This window comes from Myotis lucifugus, unplaced genomic scaffold (genome assembly GCF_000147115.1).
Source record: "Myotis lucifugus unplaced genomic scaffold, Myoluc2.0 scaffold_83, whole genome shotgun sequence".
NCBI classification, from domain to species: Eukaryota; Metazoa; Chordata; class Mammalia; order Chiroptera; family Vespertilionidae; genus Myotis; species Myotis lucifugus.
This window is the reverse complement of record NW_005871131.1, coordinates 552,260-572,677: the sequence shown is the minus strand read 5'-3', so window position 1 is coordinate 572,677 and position 20,418 is coordinate 552,260. Positions and strand designations below refer to the sequence as shown.

The 20,418-nt window shown below is 43.1% G+C and overlaps 2 protein-coding genes across 2 annotated transcripts in view; both read left to right on the top strand.

Moving 5' to 3' along the window:
• SFMBT1 (Scm like with four mbt domains 1) overlaps window positions 1-8,475 on the top strand; it is an 89,759-nt gene extending 81,284 nt beyond the window's left edge. Inside the window, 6 exon segments of the mRNA XM_023755678.1 lie at window positions 659-834; window positions 5,342-5,497; window positions 5,500-5,519; window positions 5,698-5,943; window positions 6,823-6,951; window positions 7,812-8,475. Coding sequence (XP_023611446.1) covers window positions 659-834; window positions 5,342-5,497; window positions 5,500-5,519; window positions 5,698-5,943; window positions 6,823-6,951; window positions 7,812-7,952 — 868 coding nt within the window. The 3' untranslated portion in view covers window positions 7,953-8,475.
• Window positions 8,476-15,514: 7,039 nt separating this feature from the next.
• The window catches only part of STIMATE (STIM activating enhancer), a 44,312-nt gene continuing 39,408 nt past the window's right edge, over window positions 15,515-20,418 (top strand). Inside the window, exon 1 of the mRNA XM_006090849.3 lies at window positions 15,515-15,783. Coding sequence (XP_006090911.1) covers window positions 15,627-15,783 — 157 coding nt within the window. The 5' untranslated portion in view covers window positions 15,515-15,626. The remainder of the gene's footprint in view (window positions 15,784-20,418) is intronic.

Genomic DNA, 20,418 nt, shown 5'->3' with positions numbered 1-20,418 from the left:
CCACGGGTCATATTCGAGCACTCAGGTTCCTTGGGCAGTGCTGCTTCAGCTATTTGTGGCGAAGGCCCAGGTTTGTTTTCTTGTAAGTTTCCATTCTGTCATGGACCAACCCTTTTGTAAGATATGCTAAAAATGAATTATATGAAATATGAAATTTAAAAGGCATAGAATTCAAGAACAGTTTTCATTGTTACTAGATTTTAGAAAAATAGAATTCCTTTTTCAAATTACTGTGAAAGTTCATAAACGTTTACTCTTGTTTTCTGCCCTGAACTTGTCATGGGTGTCAGGTTTTACTGGTCCTCAGACCACACTCTGAGGATACTGCCTGAGGGAGAAAGACAGTGAAAGTCACTTTTCTGTTATTAGTGTAGAAGTTACTATTTGAAAACCTTAAACTTAGGAACAGGAAGCAGGAACCTTATTTTGCCAGTTTAAGTAACTCAGCTTTTAGTTGTCATAGCTTACTAGATTATAAATGTAAGTATATAATACATAAACTCCATATTATTTTTGGAGTCTTAAAATATAGAAGACATAGACTATTCTAATAAGCAGAAATATTCTATATTCTAACAAGCAAATATTAATACACTTGACTTTTCTCTGGATAATCACTAGCCCAATAAACTTGGTGTCTGATGTCTTCCAATGGCAGATACAAAGGGAAGAGTTATCGGGCTACTGTTGAGATAGTGAAAACAGCGGATCGGGTGACTGAATTCTGCCGGCAAACCTGTGTCAAACTGGAATGCTGTCCCAATCTGTTCGGTCCACGGATGGTTCTGGATAAGTGTTCTGAGAACTGCTCTGTACTTACAAAGACTAAATATAGTGAGTCATGTTTTTCAGATTTGTTAACTATAGCAGCTGACCATACCTTGTATCTTGGAAAGTTTTTATTGTGCAGACTCACATATAGCAGAGGTATACAAACTTATTCAGTGAAGGACCAGATAATAAATATCTTAGGCTGTGGGTCATGTGATCTCTGTAGCATATTTTTGTTTGTTTTATTTTCATGTTTAAAAAAAAAAAACTTTTAAAAATCTAAAAACCATTTTTAGCTTGAGAGCTATACCAAACAGATCATGTGCCAGATTTTGCCAACTTTTATATCTAGCATTTACATAAATTAGCTATTGAAGGTATTAGGATATGTAATGCATTCATACAATCTGCAAGTGTTTATTATGTGTCTGCTGTGTGCTGCCACTGTGCTAGCACTGGGATATAAGAGTAAAGAAAAAAAATTTCTGTTCTCATTGAGTTTACATTTTAATGTGGGAGACAGATAATAAACAAGTGAATAAATATAGGGTGGATAAGTATTGTGGATAAAAATGAAGCAAGATGAGCAAAGTAGGAGAGTTTTCTAATAGGAAACAACCTGAAGGAAGCCAGAGAGCCAGCTGCACAGACAGACGTCGGGGTGAGAATGGGTCGGGGTAGCAAGAGTACAGGCCTGAGGCAGGAGAGCGCTTAGTGTCTGTGAGGAGCAACAAGAAGCCACAGTGTTTGGGAGGCATCAATAGTAGGAGGGGTGGTTGCAGACCTTGCTCTGAATCATAATGACACCTGTTCCTTCTCATTGTTTTTCTTCTCTCTTGTGAAACTGCAACAAAAAAGCAAGTGATAAAGGATGAAATTTCCAATTTGGAACTTTTTCAAGGCACTGTTATCCAACCACAAAATTCTGTTCCTAACTTTCCTTAAATTGTACAAGTCCTGATGTCACCTGGGAGAATTAACACAGAGCAGGACTTTATCTTGATAAATTTGAAGATTGCTTTTAGGGATCTCTCATTCTGTGCCTCTTAAACTTTATCATGCATGCAAATTCCCTGATGATCTTTTTAAAGGGAGGTTCTGACTCATCAGGTGTGTGGGTTTCTGGGACCCAAGTGTCTGCATTTCTAAGACTCCCAGGTGCTGCTGACACTGTTGATCTAAGGGCCATATTTAGCATGATGAGTTTTATAATCAGGACTTGAATGATAAATCATAGAAGAGTAACCTTCTAGTTTCTGTTTATATTTATTGGATTGTAAATTTCTTAAGGGTAGAGATTGTCTTAGCTTATTATGTTAGATTCAGCACTTAATTTAGCAAATTGCCAAAAAAAAGTTGCAGTTATTAGTAGGTAAGTGAAATATGCTATTCATGCAAGTGTATATATAACTATGCCACTTTGAGGCTTTGGAAGATATATAGATTTTATCTGAATTTATTTTTCACAATGATATAAGTGAAATTAGACTAGATATTAGGAGTCTTTATAATTTTTCTCAATTAATAATTTGAGTGATGTAAATGTATTTATATCCTTTGGAATTCATTTTTTGGTAAAAATTACAGTATATATTAATATTACTTTAGTATATAACAGAGCTAGAATGTATGTTTCAATTTTAGAATTAGCTCTGTAATCTAAAATTTAAATGAAAATGCAAAGGACCTAGAAGAGGCAAAACATTCCTGAAAAAAAGAAGAATAAAGTTGGAGGATTTACTCTGTCTGACTTCAAGTTTTACCATAAAACTGTAGTAATCAAGAGTTGGGTGTTGATGAAAGAATGGTCAGGTAGAGTGATGAGACCAAGGAGAGAGTCCAGAAATGGAGCCAAACTTACATAGTTAAATGATTTTCAACAAAGATGACAAATGTAAGGGTGAGGGGATTCTTTCAACAAATGGCACTGGCACTATTAGATATCCAAATTGAAAAAAACAAGCAAAACTCCTTGTCTCCTACCTCACTGAATATGAAAAGTAATGTAAGCTACGTCATAGACTTAAGGTAAAGCTCCTGGAAGCAAACAGGGAGGATTTCCGCAAGATCTTGGGTTAGTCAAGGATTTCTTAAGAGAGGGACACAATACACTGACATAAAGGAAAAAATTAATAAGTTAAACATCAAAATTAAAAAAAATAAAGACTTTTAAAAAAAATACATTTTTATTGGTTTCAGAGAGGAAGAGAGAGAGATAGAAACATCAATGATGAGAAAGAATCATCGATCTGCTGCCTCCTGCACACCCCCCACTGGGGACCAAGCCCACAACCCAGCCATGTGCACTCCCTGGGAATTGAACTGTGACCTCTTCATTCATAGAACCTCCTGGTTCATAGTTAAGTGCTCAACCACGGAGCCACACTGGCTGGGTTCAAAAACTTTTATTCTTAATAACACCATTTATAAAAAGGAAAAGACAAGTTACAGTCATGGAGAAAATATTCTTTATATATAATAACAAAGAACTCTCCAGAATATATTAAAAACTGCCACAGATCAATAAAAAGAGAAGTTTTGCAGTTAAAGAAAGGTGGTAGTTGTAAAATGTGAATACCACTGAATTGTATGGGGAGGGGCAAAAGTAGGTTTACAGTTGTTCATATGGAAAATAATGCAATCTTTATATATAAAAGCTTAAGCGACCTGCTAACCGGTATCTTTGACATGCACTGACCACCAGGGGGCAACGCTCAACGCAGGAGCGGAAACCACAGGCATGGAAACATGGGAGAGACTAATGAATCTCAGCCGGAAGGGGGTTAGGGGGAAAGGAGGGAAGAGATTAACCGAAGATCTTATATGTATACTAGAGGCCCGGTGCACGGATTCATGCACTGGTGGGGTCCCTCGGCCTGGCCTGTGCCCTCTCATAACCCGGGACCCCTTGGGGGATGTCAGAGAGCCGGTTTTGGCCCGATCCCTGCAGGCCAGGCCGAGAGACCCCACCAGTGCATGAATCCGTGCACCAGGCCTGTAGTAAATTAATAATAATACAAGAATAAACTGTTTTGCATTCTCACAACTGTAAACCTACTTTTGCCCCTCCCTGTGTGTTTTTAAATGATTAATTGAATGTTATGTGACTGTTATCTCACTTAAAAAAAAGAGAAACAAAATATCCTGGAATTAGATCATGGTGATGGTTGTACAGTATAGTGCATATACCAAAAACCACTGAATTTGTACACTTTAATATAATGAAGTTTATGTTATGTGAATTATAGCTCAATAAAAATGAAAGAAACAAAAGATTTGAATATAGACACGTCACAGAAAAATATATGCAAATGGCCAATAAGCACATGAAAACATACTCAATATCGTTAGTGATCAGGAAAATGTAAATTTAAACTACAGTGAAGTTACTGCATATCCACTAGATTGGCTAAAATGAAAAAGACTGACATTCCCATATACTGGCAAAGGCGTAGAGCACCTACATCTCTCATACATTGCTGATGGGAGTATAAAATTACACAACCCTATTAGAACACTGGCAGTTTCTTCAATAGTTAATCATACATTCCCTGCTGGTGTGGCTCAGTGGTTGAGCATCAATCTGTGAACCAGGAGGTCATGGTTCAATTCCTGGTCAGGGCACATGTCCAGGTTGTGGGCTCAATCCCTGGTAGGAGGCATGCAGGAGCCAGCTGATCAATGATTCTCCCTTCCTCTCTGAAATCAATAAAAATATATAATTTTAAAAAGTTAATCATACATCTATCATATGATCCAGCAATTCCTTTCCTAGTTATTTATCTAAGGAAAATGAAAACATGCCCACTAAAAACCATGCACAGAATGAAAAACCTGGAAACAGCCCAGGTACCCACAAACAGGAGAATAGATACACTGGTAAAGTCATACAATGGAATGCTATTCATCAAATATGAAGGCATGAACTACTTATACACACAACATCAAAGATGAACCTCGAAAACATAGTTAATGAAAGAAGCCTTGCACAAAAAAGTACCTATTGCTTGGTTCCAGAGATGAGACAGGCTAACTTATAGTGATGAAAATCAGAATAATGGTTGCTTCTTGTGAGGGGGACTGACTAAAAAGGGACCCTAGGAACTTCCTAAGTTGATGGACATGGCCTATGTCTTGATGGGGGCAGGATTATTCAGGTTTATGCATTTGTTAGTACGAATCAAACTGTACATCCAAGGCAGCGGTTCTCAACCTGTGGGTCGCGACCCCTTTGGCGGTCGAACGACCCTTTCACAGGGGTCGCCTAAGACCATCCTGCATATCAGATATTTACATTACGATTCATAACAGTAGCAACATTACAGTTATGAAGTAGCATCGAAAATAATTTTATGGTTGGGTCACAACATGAGGAACTGTATTTATAGGGCCAGAAGGTTGAGAACCACTGCTCTAAGGTCTCTACAGTTAAGATTATTCCACTTGTATGAAATTTAAACTTTAATCAAATGCAGTGTACCTGTTTTCTGCTGTGCTAATAGAATCTCTTGTGGTTTGAGGTGCACAAACATAATGAACTGCTTCCTTTTTCTCTGTCATTCACATTTAGCACACTATTATGGGAAGAAGAAAAGTAAAAGAATTGGGAGGCCGCCTGGCGGGCACAGTAACTTAGCATGTGCCCTGAAAAAAGCCAGTAAGAGGAGAAAGAGGCGGAAAAGTGTTTTTGTGCATAAGAAGAAACGCTCCTCTGCATCTGTTGATAATACCCGGTGGGCTCTCCTCAGGTATGAGATCTGATGTACCTGTGACATCTAGACGCCAAGGGGTCACTGCTTTACAATGCAAACTCAGAAAGGGTACCTGGTCTTTCTCACTGAGATCCCTGGCCAGTAGAAGATGGTTTTGTGGCCCCAGAACTGGCGTGTCCTGATTTTCAATGAACCTTCTCTCATTTTCCTCTAGGGAAGTGGGGGTGAAGATGAGGATGATCCCGATGAAGGAGATGACGATTCTCTAAGTGAGGGCAGTACTTCTGAGCAGCAGGACGAGCTACAGGAAGAGTCAGAAATGTCAGAGAAAAAGTCATGTTCCTCTTCTCCCACCCAAAGTGAGATATCCACCTCACTGCCTGCAGACAGACAAAGGAGGAAAAGGGAGCTTCGGTCTTTCTCATTTTCTGATGATGAGAACAAGCCGCCTTCACCAAAGGTGCCCCCTTTTTCACAGCACTCTTCTCTCTTGGACTTCTGTCTAGAATATAATTGTTAACGATGTTGGCATTGCACTCATTTCATAACAGGCTTCAGTTGAATTTCCAGGGTCACTTTTTAAATGATTCCACATTCAGTGATTTACTTGTGTTTCAAGGATCATTTGGAGATTAACTGTTTATTAGGAGGAAGGTCTCAGAGTGGCTGCTTGTCTTGAGTAAAAGAATGTTTCATTGCTAGCTTGTTTGTAGCCTGTCTTTTAGTTTAGGGAAAACTTCCTTTTTAATATTTTTCATAAATGATTTTATAGAAATATAATGGTTTGGTAGAAATAAATTATCCTTTTGTTCTGGTTAAGCCATCTTGTTTAGTATATTTAACATATACATAATCTGTATATTATATAACATATACACACTAGAGAATGGCAGTTAAGTTGGTGTTTTAAAACTGGGTTGCTTTTTAAATATATTCTATGAACAGAAGCAACAAATGATTTCTCCTGACAATTTAGCTAATACTTCTGTCATTGGAAATATCATCCCATTCACTTTAGCACCCACCAGAGAGTGAGTTGAAATTAACTGAGAAACAAATGGGAGATTTGTTTAAAAGTGATTTTTCTCTGTTAAATTGTCCGAATGATTTATTCGGAAACTTTGAGATAAAATTTTCCCCATTGATTTTTCTTATTATGAAAGACCAACATTTCCTGAGTTCCTAGTGTATATGGGCCTTTGCCATCTTTGCTGGGAGAAATCACCTCGTAAAACCATTTTAAATCCTGCCTTGAGGGGTTATGAATTTAAATAGAGAGACTTTTAAAGATTGTAATAACTCTTACACCATTGGTTTGCTTTTGTTGTGGGGAATGAAGGAAATCAGGATTGAAGTTGCTGAAAGGCTTCACCTGGACAGTAACCCCCTGAAGTGGAGTGTGGCGGATGTGGTGCGGTTCATCCGGTCCACCGACTGCGCTCCGTTAGCAAGAATATTCCTAGACCAGGTAACCACCGGCACCTTTCGTTTTTAGTAATATGTTTCTTTAGCAAAGGAGTGTGGGTGTACTAGCAATTTATTTACAAGTCTTAGGAAAAATATTTCTGTGCAAAAGAAAAAACTCTTTTAGTTCCCTTTTTAGGAATACAAATATGTCAAAAAGTCATTTATCTGACTTCCTTCATAGTTGAAGCAAATTATCATTGCATTCCCATTTTTCCTAAGAATTTATTTCCATCCCGCAAATATTTAAATGGCTTAAAATTAAGTATGCCATGCTTATTGTCCCCCTCTTTTCCAAAATAACAGTTTGCGCATTTTAAGAAAATAACATCTGTAATATATTAGGCTCTGAAGTTGTGATACATTTTAAGGCAACTTTTCTGAGACAGAAATATCTGTGGTCTTAAATAAATGTTGAAATAAATTTGTTTTGATAATTGGGGAGATTCAAAGCTGAACATCTTTGAAGAACTTATCAGGCTTTTATGAATGTTACAGAGAAGGAAAACATTGAAGTTTATCGTTAATATCTTTCAAGTTTAGAAAGAGTCCTCTAAAATGTTTCTTTTGGCGCATTGAATTGCTAGTTACAAGGCTAGTTAATTTACTGAATTTCTGCGAGCAGAAACTGTAGAGTGGATTCTTATCCTTGGTAAAGCTTTGTTATTAATTATAAAGATTCATTGGTATGGAGGACTATGAGAGGCGTCTAAAAGGAAATGTGTGATACTTATTCAAAGGGGAAAAGTAATGAAAACACAGGGACTCTGATTTTGACTATAAGCCAAAGTGATTGGGGGCTGTCATGATTGAGCTGCTATTCATGTACACATCATACATAATTTGTATTTTGTGTTTTAACAGGAAATTGATGGGCAGGCCCTGCTGCTCCTTACCCTTCCTACCGTTCAAGAGTGCATGGACTTAAAATTAGGCCCTGCCATCAAACTTTGCCATCACATAGAGAGGATCAAGTTTGCTTTTTATGAGCAGTTTGCCAACTGAGAAGGACAACCAAAGTGAGCTGTATCTTTGAAGCACAAATGCAGCAAATCCTTCGCCTGCTCTATGAGTGGAGCTGAAATAGTGCTGGGGCGCTGGGCCCTGCAGGTGTCGGCTTGCTCTCTTTGCACTTTCGGGGAAGGAGGTCCCACAGTGAGGAAGCAAAACTGCACAGAAGTGGCTCCCCTGCCAGTGGAAATGGGAGCATCTCTCATTCAGCAGATGGCAGTTTTAAAAAAATAAAGTTGTGAAGAAACGACTCATATAAGAAGCAGCAGCGTTTCCAGTGGTGTGGCCTAAACGAGGACTAATCTAGGCTGCAGGAAAGCACCCTTTTGGGGCTTTTCTTTTTGTTATGTCCCCTCCTGTTGTCGATTGAACTTTGTTCTCTGCTTTCTCTTTCTTGGAAAGAGAGGACCTGGCTTTAAGGCAGCACTGATTTGAGACTGCACCAAGGCAAACCAGTGCTTCACTGTCATCGTGGTTTTGAGCTATTTTAAATTAAAACAGTTTCTTTTGGGGATGATTATGTGGCTCTGGGGTTTTGAATGTGCAGTCACACCTGGCCCAGTTTGAAGTCTGTTCTTAGGAGTCCCTTTATTTACTACCTCTGTTGAGAATTGAGCTTGCAGCCACGTGTGAGGTTTTTGTATGGTGCCATTTTAAGGTACATGAACACTAAACTTATGGCAGAAGTTGGAGGGGGAAACACTGTTTGCTTCCTCAAAAACATGGTGTGAGCACTTACACCAGTTCCTTAACTGACCTGATCTAAGGACTTGACTGTCATTGTTTTCCATCTTGACCTAGCATGGGCTACCTGTTTTAAGAAATATCTCAGACTGTTGGTATTTCAGTTTAATTGCTCTTTCCCCATTAGTTTTCAGAGGGACTTCAATGGCTTTTATTGTGTTTACTTTTCTTCACAGTTGTTTGTCTGTTTCAGTTCTTAAAGTCCTTACTTTGGATAAAAATCAGTGGGTATTTCTTCGGCCCACCATTTGGTCCATTTTCCCTTCTTTCTCCATGTCTTGAGACAGGTAGTGTAGAAGCACAAGAAAGAAAACAGGTTTGAGGGCTTATGCAGAGCATGGAGTTTCTGTAACTATTTCCTCAGTGGCTAGATAAAGATTGAGCGGTGGTTAAGAATTCTGGAAACCTCTTTGCCTAGTCAGGTTTACAATTTTCTTCAGTTAAATCTTTAAATTGAATATAATTTATAGTCTGAGGATTCCTACTCAGTAACGCAGTTTTCTTTTAGGTGTTTCTTTGACCCAGCTCAAGTTGACATGAAGCTACAGGTGAATTTCACTTATCATTGCACTAATAGCTATTATAGGATAATAGCATTTGCTATACTGGTCCAGATGTTGAGGAAAGATTGCTTCCTTTGAATGGTTTGCTTTGCTGAGGGTATTTTTAAAAATTATCCTAGTCAGCTGCAAATTTATAATATAATCATTCCTCTCCAAGATTTGAAAATGTTTTGGAACTACAAACTGGGTAAATTCCAAACAGCTCTACAAATATAAGGTAATATTATAAATGAAAAATGATTGTGACTTTTTCCCCTTTTTATTCCCTTGCCCCTCACCTGTTTTTATAGGCATTGGTAAACATTTTTTAGTTTAGACCCTCTCTTCATTGGATAATTTATGAACCATCTTAATTCAAGCCCTCCAACCAAACCATCTATTGAAACATCAGCTCTTTGTTTAGGCCGCTACCAGATATACCTGGAAAGAAGCTTCATTTAAGCAAAAATTAATATGTTTGACCTTACTCACAGCCCAGCTTTTGAAAATTTGATTACTTCTATGCCCACGGAAGAGAAGCATATATAAGATGCTTGGGAACAGTTAGCATTAAGCAGATAGACTTTGGAGGAGGGCTGTAGCTTGAATAATCAAGTCTCCTGAGAGCTCAGCAGTCAAGGCACCAAGGTAAAGGAGGTTCCCGGAAGATCAATGGGACAAAAAATATCTGGAATTAATTAACACTGTTGTCTTATTTAGGAAAACGAGATTTATTTTCTATAAGAGGAAATTCCCACATGCAACAGTGAACACGGGGTGGGGCAACAGTAGGTTTACAGTTCGTATGGAAAATAATACAATAATTAATAAATAATAATACAAGAATAAACTGGCATACTCACAACTGTAAACCTACTGTTGCCCCTCCCTTTTTTGTTATTATTGCCTCTCTTTTGATTTCTCCTGAAACCACTGAATTAGGAACACCCCCCATCACAAGTAAAGGATGAAAAGCTCCTGAAAGGGAAACAAATGGCCCTAAGTAGTCTGATCTGGATGGAGTTGAGTCCCAACCAGCTCATATATGTTTACCATGATTATTCAAGCTCAGCTTCCTCCTAGAGCAGTGATGGCGAACCTATGACACTCGTGTCAGAGGTGACACGCGAACTCATTTTTTTGGTTGATTTTTCTTTGGTAAATGGCATTTAAATATATAAAATAAATATCAAAAATATAAATCTTTGTTTTACTATGGTTGCAAATATAAAAAAATATTTCTATCTGTGACACGGCACCAGAGTTAAGTTAGGGTTTTTCAAAATGCTGACATGCCGAGCTCAAAAGGTTTGCCATCACTGTCCTAGGGAGAGGCTGACTCTAAATTGGAAAAGTAAGCAGGGTTTCCCTTACTACTTTTTGCATTCTTATACTGAGATACAATTTATGAGGCAACTGCATTAAAGAACAATGATATATCCCCAGCCTCCACTCCCAGATATTGGACAAGAGAGGATACTTGTTTGGAAAGTTGGCATAAGGCATTTTTGTAAAGAGTATAATGTTTAGGCTTTGTTTGCCTCATAAAACTGCTGGGGCTGGGCTGGACGGTACTGACAGTCTGATTCCTATGATTCTGAATCAGATTTTAAGCCCAACACTAGTTCACCACATTGGGGTGAATGTATGTTGCACATAGTGCTGAACTTTGATTTTTAAAGGCACCAATCTCTTAAATTTATGAGAGGTGCATGCAAGGTGCCACGTTTGAATCTCACCTTTCGCTGGCCCCACAGCCTGCCTGAGGCCAGAAAGTTTTCCATGATCCACTTTTGATCCTAAATTGACAAGCTTGGAGGCAGGTGAATGAACTATATCATCCCCCTGGACCTTGACATCGGCTGACCAATATTAGCTTATTACTGCTCTGTGAATGTGTTAGGGAAACCTTGTATAGCACATGAAAATTTGCTGACATTTTGACTGTATTTTGTCAGCTTCTGGGAACTATGCTATTTTCCTTTGTAAACTACCTTCATCCTTCTCCGTTGAAGTGGCTGATGCAGGGAATGTACTAATGAGGGCTTTTATCTTCTCTGGCTTTCTTTAACCATGTAAGTGGCTCCCAGCATCTACATTATCGATATGCACTTGCCAACATCTGGAAAAGGTGGGCTTCTTGGTAAATAGTTGTTGACTTATGATAGAGTCAAACATAGAAAACCAGTTCAGAACTTGGCCTTGATTTGCCTCTTCTCATGAAAGTAAAATTATTCTCACTGTGAGGGACAGGGCTTTGGACCAAAGCTTCCCAAGGACTTGAATACATTTTACTCAAGGACTTGAATACATTTTACTTGCTGTCTTGTACCAGTTCAGTAGCTAATGTGGTACCTGAATAGAGATTAAAAGCTTTAAAGGCCTTGGGTTGAGTAGGACTCAGAACCATTGCCCTCTCTCAAACCAAAAAGTATTTCCAGGGGACACAGAAAACATCAGGGAATTGTTAACCGTAGATAAGATTTATCTAGATGGCGACATTAGGAAAACTGTCACAGGCACGATTTACTTAGCACCTATCACCAAAGACTTTTATATGTAAGATGCCATTTGCTGATTTGATTGATGCCCATAGAAACTCAGAGAGTTGTTAGGAGCTTAGCCTCAGCAGTGGAAATACTGGATTTGAACTCTGGTCCCGTATATTGGGGATGTTTCGTGTATGTATGTGTAAATTCGAAAGTATTCTGTGTTAATAGTTGGCCTTATGAAGATGAAGAAGTCACTAACAAACGAAGTGTAAATCTTGGTGGGGACTGGGTACCCCCTTTTAAAAGTTGAATGTCTTTGGTCCTGGGTCATGGTCATGGTGCTGGCTCAGAAATTGTAGGACAGAGCATCCTGCAAAACCAAGAAGAAATCAAGTGATAGTCATGCAATTATAATCCTTCCTTGACTTTATTCACTTTTCAATGTTACGCTAATGAATTTTGATGATTCCCACCCACTCTGTGAGAATGTGCATACTTTGGAAATTTGAATTTATCCAGATAAGCCTCCTTGGAGTGTTGGCAGAAGAGTTCTCAACTCAAAGCTCTGTCCAAACGGGTCTGGTTTCAAACACGTCACTTGGGGTTTCCTCTGTGCTATTCCAGACCACATAGGTAGTCTTGTTTCTGAGAGCTGCCTTAGGGATTCAGGTGTAGAAGGTGGTGGGTGGTAAATGACTGGGGATTGATTTTCTTGGTTCTGCTATTTCAGAAGTCTTAGATTTTCACAAGAATCAGCAAAACCAAGAGTGAGGGTTGGGGGAATAGAGAAGTAAGCCTAAAACTCCCTCCCCTTATATCTTTTCTGACTTAACACAATTCTTGGATCTGTTCTGTGCTATGGCCTATCACAGAGGACTATTTCAAAAGGGAAATAAGCCACAGCTTCACAGGATGTCTTTAACACCAGCAGTGAAGTGCGACTCTGAGCCATGGGAGGCAAAGATGATACTGAAGCCACCATTTCTGACGGGGGTTCCTGTTCTCAGGATGTGTGGAAGCTCAGTCCTAAGGGCTTCTACATGGTGTAGTCATTCTAACTGCATGTCTAGCTTGGCAAATAGTGTTGAAAGGATGAGGCTGTGGGGATAAATCAGATCACAAAGCTGATGATGGAGGGCAGTTACAAAATTTAGACAAAGTTAAAACTGGACAGTTCCTTAGCTCCTTTTGCAAGAAGTCTCTAGGGAAGTGTAGTTTGAGTGTTTCTCTTGAGATTTAAGCACTCATTTCTTTTCCTTTCTTTTTTGGGTTGAGTATTCTCTAAAGACAATCAGAGGCCTGTGAGGACAGGACTTCTGGCGGGTTCCAGCACTGTCCTGAGGCCTCTTTCTAATACTAACTCGTTGGAACTGATGCACTTTGTTTAATGTATGTTGTTCTTTTAGTTTTACTTTTTAAGCTGCTTGTTTGGAACAAAATGAAATGCATATTGCATTGTATCCTTGCTTGCTGTTTTTCTCTTAATTTTAAAAGTTAATGCATTGGGAATAAAATATGCACAAGAATACCTATTTAAAAAAAAAAAACTTCCACCAAGTTTGATGTTATTTCAAGGGATTAAAAAATAACTATTTTGGATGAATATTTTGCGTGAGGTTTTTGATGGCATTTTTTTTGTAAATAAGAATGTATATAAACTTGTGGTATATTATGGCAGTTCAAAGTGGTTGTGAGAAAATGAAAGCAGGTCTTAAGCTATGTTTAACTTCATTCAACAGCAAGAGGGCTTCTTGCCAAGAGTAAATCCTTCAAAAAAACTTTCCAGCGGGGCCTCAGAATCATCTCCGAATGGAGGAGAATGTTCCTACTTTAATAAAATGAACTTTTCTAGAATTCTCCCCCCTCTCCTGCTGTCTGGGTCTTTTCCTCTCCCAATTTAGGTACTTTTATTGCAATTTAGGAAAGGTAGGAAGAGCAGTGACTGCTCCCGGCACTGGGCACTCTGCTCCTGATCTCTGAAGATGCTTCTTGTTCCACTCCATTGCTTCGGTGCAGCAGCAGACAGGCCTTAAGGATTCCTCCGCCTCTGGATGTGCAGAGCAGTGCTTTGTCAAAAACTCCATTTTTCAGCTCTGTGTGCAATTTTCCTTGAGCTGTTTGTGTCTTCAAGCAATCAAGAGTCTCCTTGTGCCCATCCACAGTCTCTTCTGCTTCAAGTACACATCCTCTTGTTTGGTTCTCTCTCAACATGGACTGTTCACTGTTGAGCATCCCCATAAGAGACCTTCTTAAAGACAGTAATGCGAATTTCCCTTACCTATTTATTTCCTTCACCTGATTTCCTGTATTTTCCCATGGTCAATACTTGTGGAGAGTTTTAAATTTTATAAATTAAAATTCAGTTTAATTTAAAAAGCATTGTGTTGCATGATCTCTGTGCCAGGCACTATGTTGGACCCTAGGGTGAATAAAAACCAGTTCCTGCCCCCAGGAGGCTCACAGTCAGCTGTGACCGTGTCTAATTTAGCAGTCTGACAAGTTCCAGTGGAGCAGCACACACGAGGGCATGTGGAAGTGCAGTGGGGAGAGGGAGGTCAGGCAGGCCTTGAAGCATAAATAGCCATTCATGGAGCAGGGAAAAGGAGCAGTATTCCATGCAGCGGGAATGCCACAGGAAGGCAGAGGTGTGAAAGTGCATTGTAAGAGGGCTGGAGAATTGGCACTAGGTAGAGCCATTAGCATTTTTGTTCTCTGGATAATGAGGTTAATATTTCAGTTAACCAAGAAAGCTTTTGTATGGCATTTAACTCGTGTAATTGGCATTTCTTGGTGGCTTTTAGGGAAAATTTCCCTAGATAGGTATTTATCGTCCTACACAAATGGAGCCCAGTGTCTACTGGAATAACATGTGTGCACTGGCATTAAGTGGATGGATGCAGCAGGAAGGTCAGGGACTCCAGCACCAACAAGAGATGCCCAGAGAGACGCCAGGAGGGGTTGGGAGGGTAGTAAGGGAATGTGGACTAGAGGCCCTATTCGAGGTAGTAGGTTCCAAGGAGCCAGAAAGGGTTAGGTGGGAGGAAATGCGTATGTGTGAAGAGAGGTGTTGGAGATGCCGGCAAATACAAGTTGACTTTGTTTTATGAATCACGTTCAATATAAAAAAGGTAGAGACATAATCACATATTTTCAGGATAAGCCTTGTATATTTCTAAGTGAAGGCGACTGGATGGAAATGACCATTTAAATTACATTTAGCAGAGAAAAAGAAGAAAGTCGACGAGGGCTGACTGGTGACTCTAAGATAAGCCTGTGGCCAGGACACCGGTATGAACGAGGAAAGCAGAGGACGCATAGGAAGGCATATGCCTCCGTGCTGAGCCGTGGGTTGTTTTCCTCCACAACGAGCTTCAGAATAATCCAGGCTGCTTTCCGAAAAATGCAGATGATCCGGCCCTGACTCAGGGCGACTGAACTGGAATCTGAGGGTGGAAACCAGGAGCATTTTTAATAAATTCTGCAGGATATGAAGGATTTATCTTGGAGAATTTAGTCCCAGACCGTCCCTGCTCCTGCCCTTCTGACGTGGAGCTGGCGATCCCGGGCCGCTTTCCCACTGCTGAGTTTGCTCCCCCGACTCAACCTGGTCCCACCTGTGACCCGAACTCACGGCCCCGCCCCTCGCCCCGGCCGGAGCCCCGCCCCCCGAGGGGAGAGCCCCAGCGGCCCGGGCCCGCCCCACGCCGCGCCGGGCCAATCGGGCGCTGCGATCTCAGACGTCGGGTTACGCGCGGTGCTGAGTCGGCGGCGGGGCGGAGGTGCCGGCTGGGACTCCGGGCTCCGGGCTCGGGCTCCGGCTCGCGGCGCGGCCCCCGCAGGCAGCGTGGCTGGGCGGACCGCGGCGACCCCGCTCCTCCGCCGGCTCCGTCATGCAGGGCCCTGCGGGGAACGCGAGTCGCGGGCTGCCGGGCGGGTCCTCCACCGCCGCGTCCGGGGCGGGCCGCTGCGAGAGCGGCGCGCTCATGCACAGTTTCGGCATCTTCCTGCAGGGGCTGCTCGGCGTCGTGGCCTTCAGCACGTTGATGCGTGAGTCCGGGACCCCCGCCCCTCCCGAGGCCCTGCACCCCGAGTCGCGGGCCCAGGCCCCTCCGCGGGGACCCTCCTGTATGAAGAGTTCAGGCCTGGGGACCCGGGCCCTTGGGCGGAGGTGCCTGCGCCCTTTGAGCCCAGCCCCGGCATTCCCAGGACCCGGGTCCGGAGCCCCTGGCTCTGTCTGTGCAGCCTGTAGCCACGGGTCCCCCTGCTCCTCTCCTACCCCTGCACACCCCTCTCCTGAGATACCCGCCTAAAACTCGCTGCGCTCCCACCTGGTCACCGCGAATTAAGGCTGACCACTTTCCACCTGGGGCCATGCCCCTCTCGGAGGCTCTGCTCAGCCTCCCCTCCGCGCTCATAACCCGCATCTCTAAATCCCCAGTTTGACACGGAGCTTCTTTCCTGCACCTACACTCAAAAGATTGCTGTCTCCCGTTCGTGTTTAAATCCCGCTGCTCTGCAGTAACCTGATTTGTTAGCCGGGCATTGCATTCCCAGTGCCACCTCCTCCCCTCCACCCCCTCCCACCCGGAACTGCTTTCTCGGGGTTTATTTTCTGTTTTGATAGGGGCAGGGCCCACCCAGACTCCCTTCCGCACATTTCCTTTTCTTTCTTCCAGAACAGGCGCACCTGTACCATCTGTCCCAAACTTTCCTACTTAAGTCTCAAGCCTCCCCTGGCTCTTCCCTTTCCCAGCCCACTTTTATTATTTATATTTCAAATGTCTTTCCTTTTCATGAGACTTGGGCAACCTAGTGGCTTAATGGAGAAGGAGGCACAGAGGGCCTGGGAGGGCCCCGAATCCCTGTACGAAGTCACCAGGGGCCCATCCCTGAGAGTTTCATGACGGACAAAAAAGCCCCAGACGGCCCCTCTGGAAAACTAGGTTTTCCACCCCCCTGTCATGTGTGCTGCCCGGTGTGTGTGTGTGTGTGGGGGGGGGGGGTGGGGGGGTGGGGAGGGGTGGGGAGTGGTGGGAGGAGAGGAGGGGGTGTATTTTCTTAGTGCACATCCTTCCCTTTATTAAAGTAACAAGAAGCTTCTGTTGGCTTGTAGGCCTAGGAGTGTCCCTGCGATTGCATTTTGGGGGAAGGGTTATAACTACCCGGATAGCGGCATTAATTCCAAAATAACTTGCTCTCATAACTTCCCCACTGTGCTTAGGGTGGGAAGTTCCTGCAGAAAATACTCCCTCCGCACCCAGAGGGATCCTGCAGCAGGTGCACGTGTCTTGTTAGGTCCAGTGGCTGGAGTAGCCACTTTGCTTGTTTGTAACATGGGGCTTATTTGGGTGAATTCTCCCAGGCTCTAGGTATCTCTGAAGAGACTGTTCTTGCACACCACTTTCTTCTGGTCGCCTGGCCTTGATAACTCTTGTAACAAGTGCCCAAGTGTATATGTTTGCCACGTTTTCATTTCAGTCTCTACTTGCCTCGCTATTTTCCTTGCTGAACAAATACCCACTTGTTCCCACAGTAGTAATTTGTGACAACAGAGCCAAAATCAGCTGCTGACTTGGGTGCTTGAACTGTGTGTGTTTTCACGGCATTGTGTGTGGGTCCTCACCCCCCTCCCACCTCGCTCCTCCAGCTGGCCTTCCTTTCTCTCTAAGGCAGTGGTTCTTAACCTTCCTGATGCCGCGACCCTTTAATGCAGTTCCTCATGTTGTGACCCCCAACCATAAAATTATTTTCGTTGCTACTTCATAGCTGTAATTTTGCTACTGTTATGAATCGTCATGTAAATATCTGATATGCAGGATGTATTTAGGCGACCCCTGTGAAAGGGTCGTTCGACCCCCAAAGCGGTCGCGACCCACAGGTTGAGAACCGCCGCTCTAAGGGAACTGCAGGCTTGGCTGTTGTTTTGTTCTCTAACCTAAGCTTTCTTAGCTTAGTTCTGGCTAATTTTTGTGCCTTTGGTTGATGCTGATGGCCTGACTTACTCCCTGGGGTTTGAGATTTGTGATTCAGGGAGGGAAATGTGATTATGACAGGGCAGAGTTCCTCGAAGCTGAGAAGTGTGCCGGTTTGAATGTGTGCAGAGTGAAGGTGCTGGCCCTGTGGGTCTTCAGGGACACACTCGCCGCTTTACTTAATCTTTGTGCAGATCCCACTGTGGTGCATGCAAAGACCGGACTAGAAAGGGGCTCTTGGTTAGTGGAAGGCTAGGTGTAGAGGGAGCGTGCGGAAATGGGTGGTAGGTCGGGACAGTGATGAGTAGGAGTGATGGGGAGAAGAATTGGAAAGGCTGGAGCTGTGTCTGCCCTGGCCACAGAAATGGAGGTGAGAGCCAGCGCCTTAGTCGCCCACCTAGAAGCAGACAGCAGGCCCAGGAGAACCCACTGACAGGGACCCAGTCAGGGGAGGCCCTTTCTTCCCTCTTAAACTTGGTTCTGGTGAAGTATAACTGTGGGGCTCTACCGTTCACTGGGAAGAGGGGGAATGACTTTGCTGGGGAAACGAAAAGGGGGAGGAAGTACACCGGCGAGCTGTTAGCTGTTTGGCTTTGTCTGGGCTCTTAGTCTTCTAGTCCCAGTGTCGCTTCCTCAGAAGGGCCAGGCTCCCATGACAAGAGTGTCCACTCTGCAGCCCCTGAGAGGTCTTGTTAAGATGAGGCCACGCCACCCTTCACCAGTTCCATGGTTATCTTCTTCAAGCATTCTTCTCTCCTGAGCAGTTTGAATGAACAGTCCCTGCTTCTGTGGAGTCATAGTCTTTTCCCTTCCCGTGCTTTCGTCCCCCAGGCGGTGGGCTCAGTGCCTCTCTTCTCGGACACTTCCCCCGGTTCTGGGGGCAGGTACTGTTCCGGTTCCCTGTTGGACCAGCTCCGTTCTATAAAGTGGACCCACTTCTCTGCCAGACATCACTCTGCATCCCTGATTTCAGTGATGCCTCAGACCCCTCTTTATGTTTCTTTTTCTACCCAGAAACATCACTTTTTTCTCTATTGGCAAGTTGCTGTGATTTTTATCCTATTGGGTTTTGTCCTAGAGCAGTGGTTCTCAACCTTGGCTGCACATTAGAATCACCTGGGAATCTTTTTAAAGTCCTGATTTCTGGGCCTCCAAGAAATCCTCCCAGATGAGGCCCAGCAATCAGGATTTTAAAAAGATTCCCAGGTGATTCTAATGTGCAGCCAAGGTTGAGAACCACTGTCCTAGAGGAAGACCTCATATGTATTAACATCTTGGATGAGGATTTTGATTCTCACAAAGATTTCTCATCCTGGCGCTTGCTTGGCTCACGGCGTGGGGGTTTTCAGATGGTCCCGGTCCAGGCGGTTGAGAGTTGGTGTGCCCGGTGATATATGTAGCCGATGCTTCAAGCTCCCAAACATACAGACTATGACAGGCCGCTGTCCACGGGCATGTCCCAGTGTCGGCATCACCTTGTTGAGTTGGTGAGCCTTCCAGAAGCGCCAGCCAGGAAAGCGGAACAGACTCAGAGGCAAGCTTATTCAGGGACTTCCCACTCTGGGCTTTCTGGGGTGCCCCTGAAAGGCACTGGTGTCCTAAATAGAAAGGAATGCTTTGAACAAGGGACTTTGTAATGAGCTGCCTGCCCAACAGTTCCTCCTGTTTTGGGGGCTTTGTCTCTAGTCTGTGACTCGATGGAGTCACTCAGACTAGAGTCACAGCAGAATGGAGCTGAGAGCCCCAGAGCCCAGCAGACTGTCCAGCGCAGGGCAGTGGGCCTGCTGGCAGCCAGAGGTCAGGACTGGCCAGGGTGTGTGTGTGTTGGCTTTTGGGGGTGTTTGCTGTCAGGATGTGTGAGTGCAAAGCAAACTCAAGCCTCCTTCACTGTGTCCAGAGTTCTGGGCTGAAGTGTAAACAGAATTGGTTTCTCATAAAACAAGCATTTTGAGGGCTTGGATGAAGCACCCTGCCTATTTCCATGTTATGGACACGGGGATGAGCCAGCTGGGAGAAGGTGTCCAGGTTTTACAAAAACACTGCCGGCATTGAGAAATGGTAGCTTTCTTTCCTGAGGCTCAAAGTAACATCACAGAACAGTGGGCCCTGCTTTGAAACCTTAATCTCAAATAGATCCTAGTGTTGTCTCACATGTGAACTGGCTTCCCTGTGTGTTCTGTACACACACACCGAGGTTCCCAACCTTTCCTGGGATCACCTCTTCCCACCCTATCCCAGCTTTTATTTTAAAAAATGTCCAACAGTGGGAAAGATGGTCAGTAATAGAGCGAACAGTGGTCTGCCCTCCACCTGGATTCAGAAATTGTTCACATTTTGCCACATTTACTTTATCTCTGTATGCTTTCTTTTGGCATCGCACTTTACTTCTAAGAACTTCAGTTGAGTCTCCTAAGAATAAAGGCAGTCTTCTACATCACCACAGGTTCATGATCACACATAAGAAAATAAATAACTTCGCCCTGACCGGTTTGGCTCAGTGGATGGAGCGTCGGCCTGCGGACTGAAAGGTCCCAGGTTCGATTCCGGTCAAGGGCATGTACCTGGGTTGCGGGCACATCCCCAGTAGGGGGTGTGCAGGAAGCAGCTGATCAATGTTTCTCTCTCATCGATGTTTCTAACTCTCTATCCCTCTCCCTTCCTCTCTGTAAAAAATTAATAAAATATATTTTTTAAAAAAGAAAATAAATAA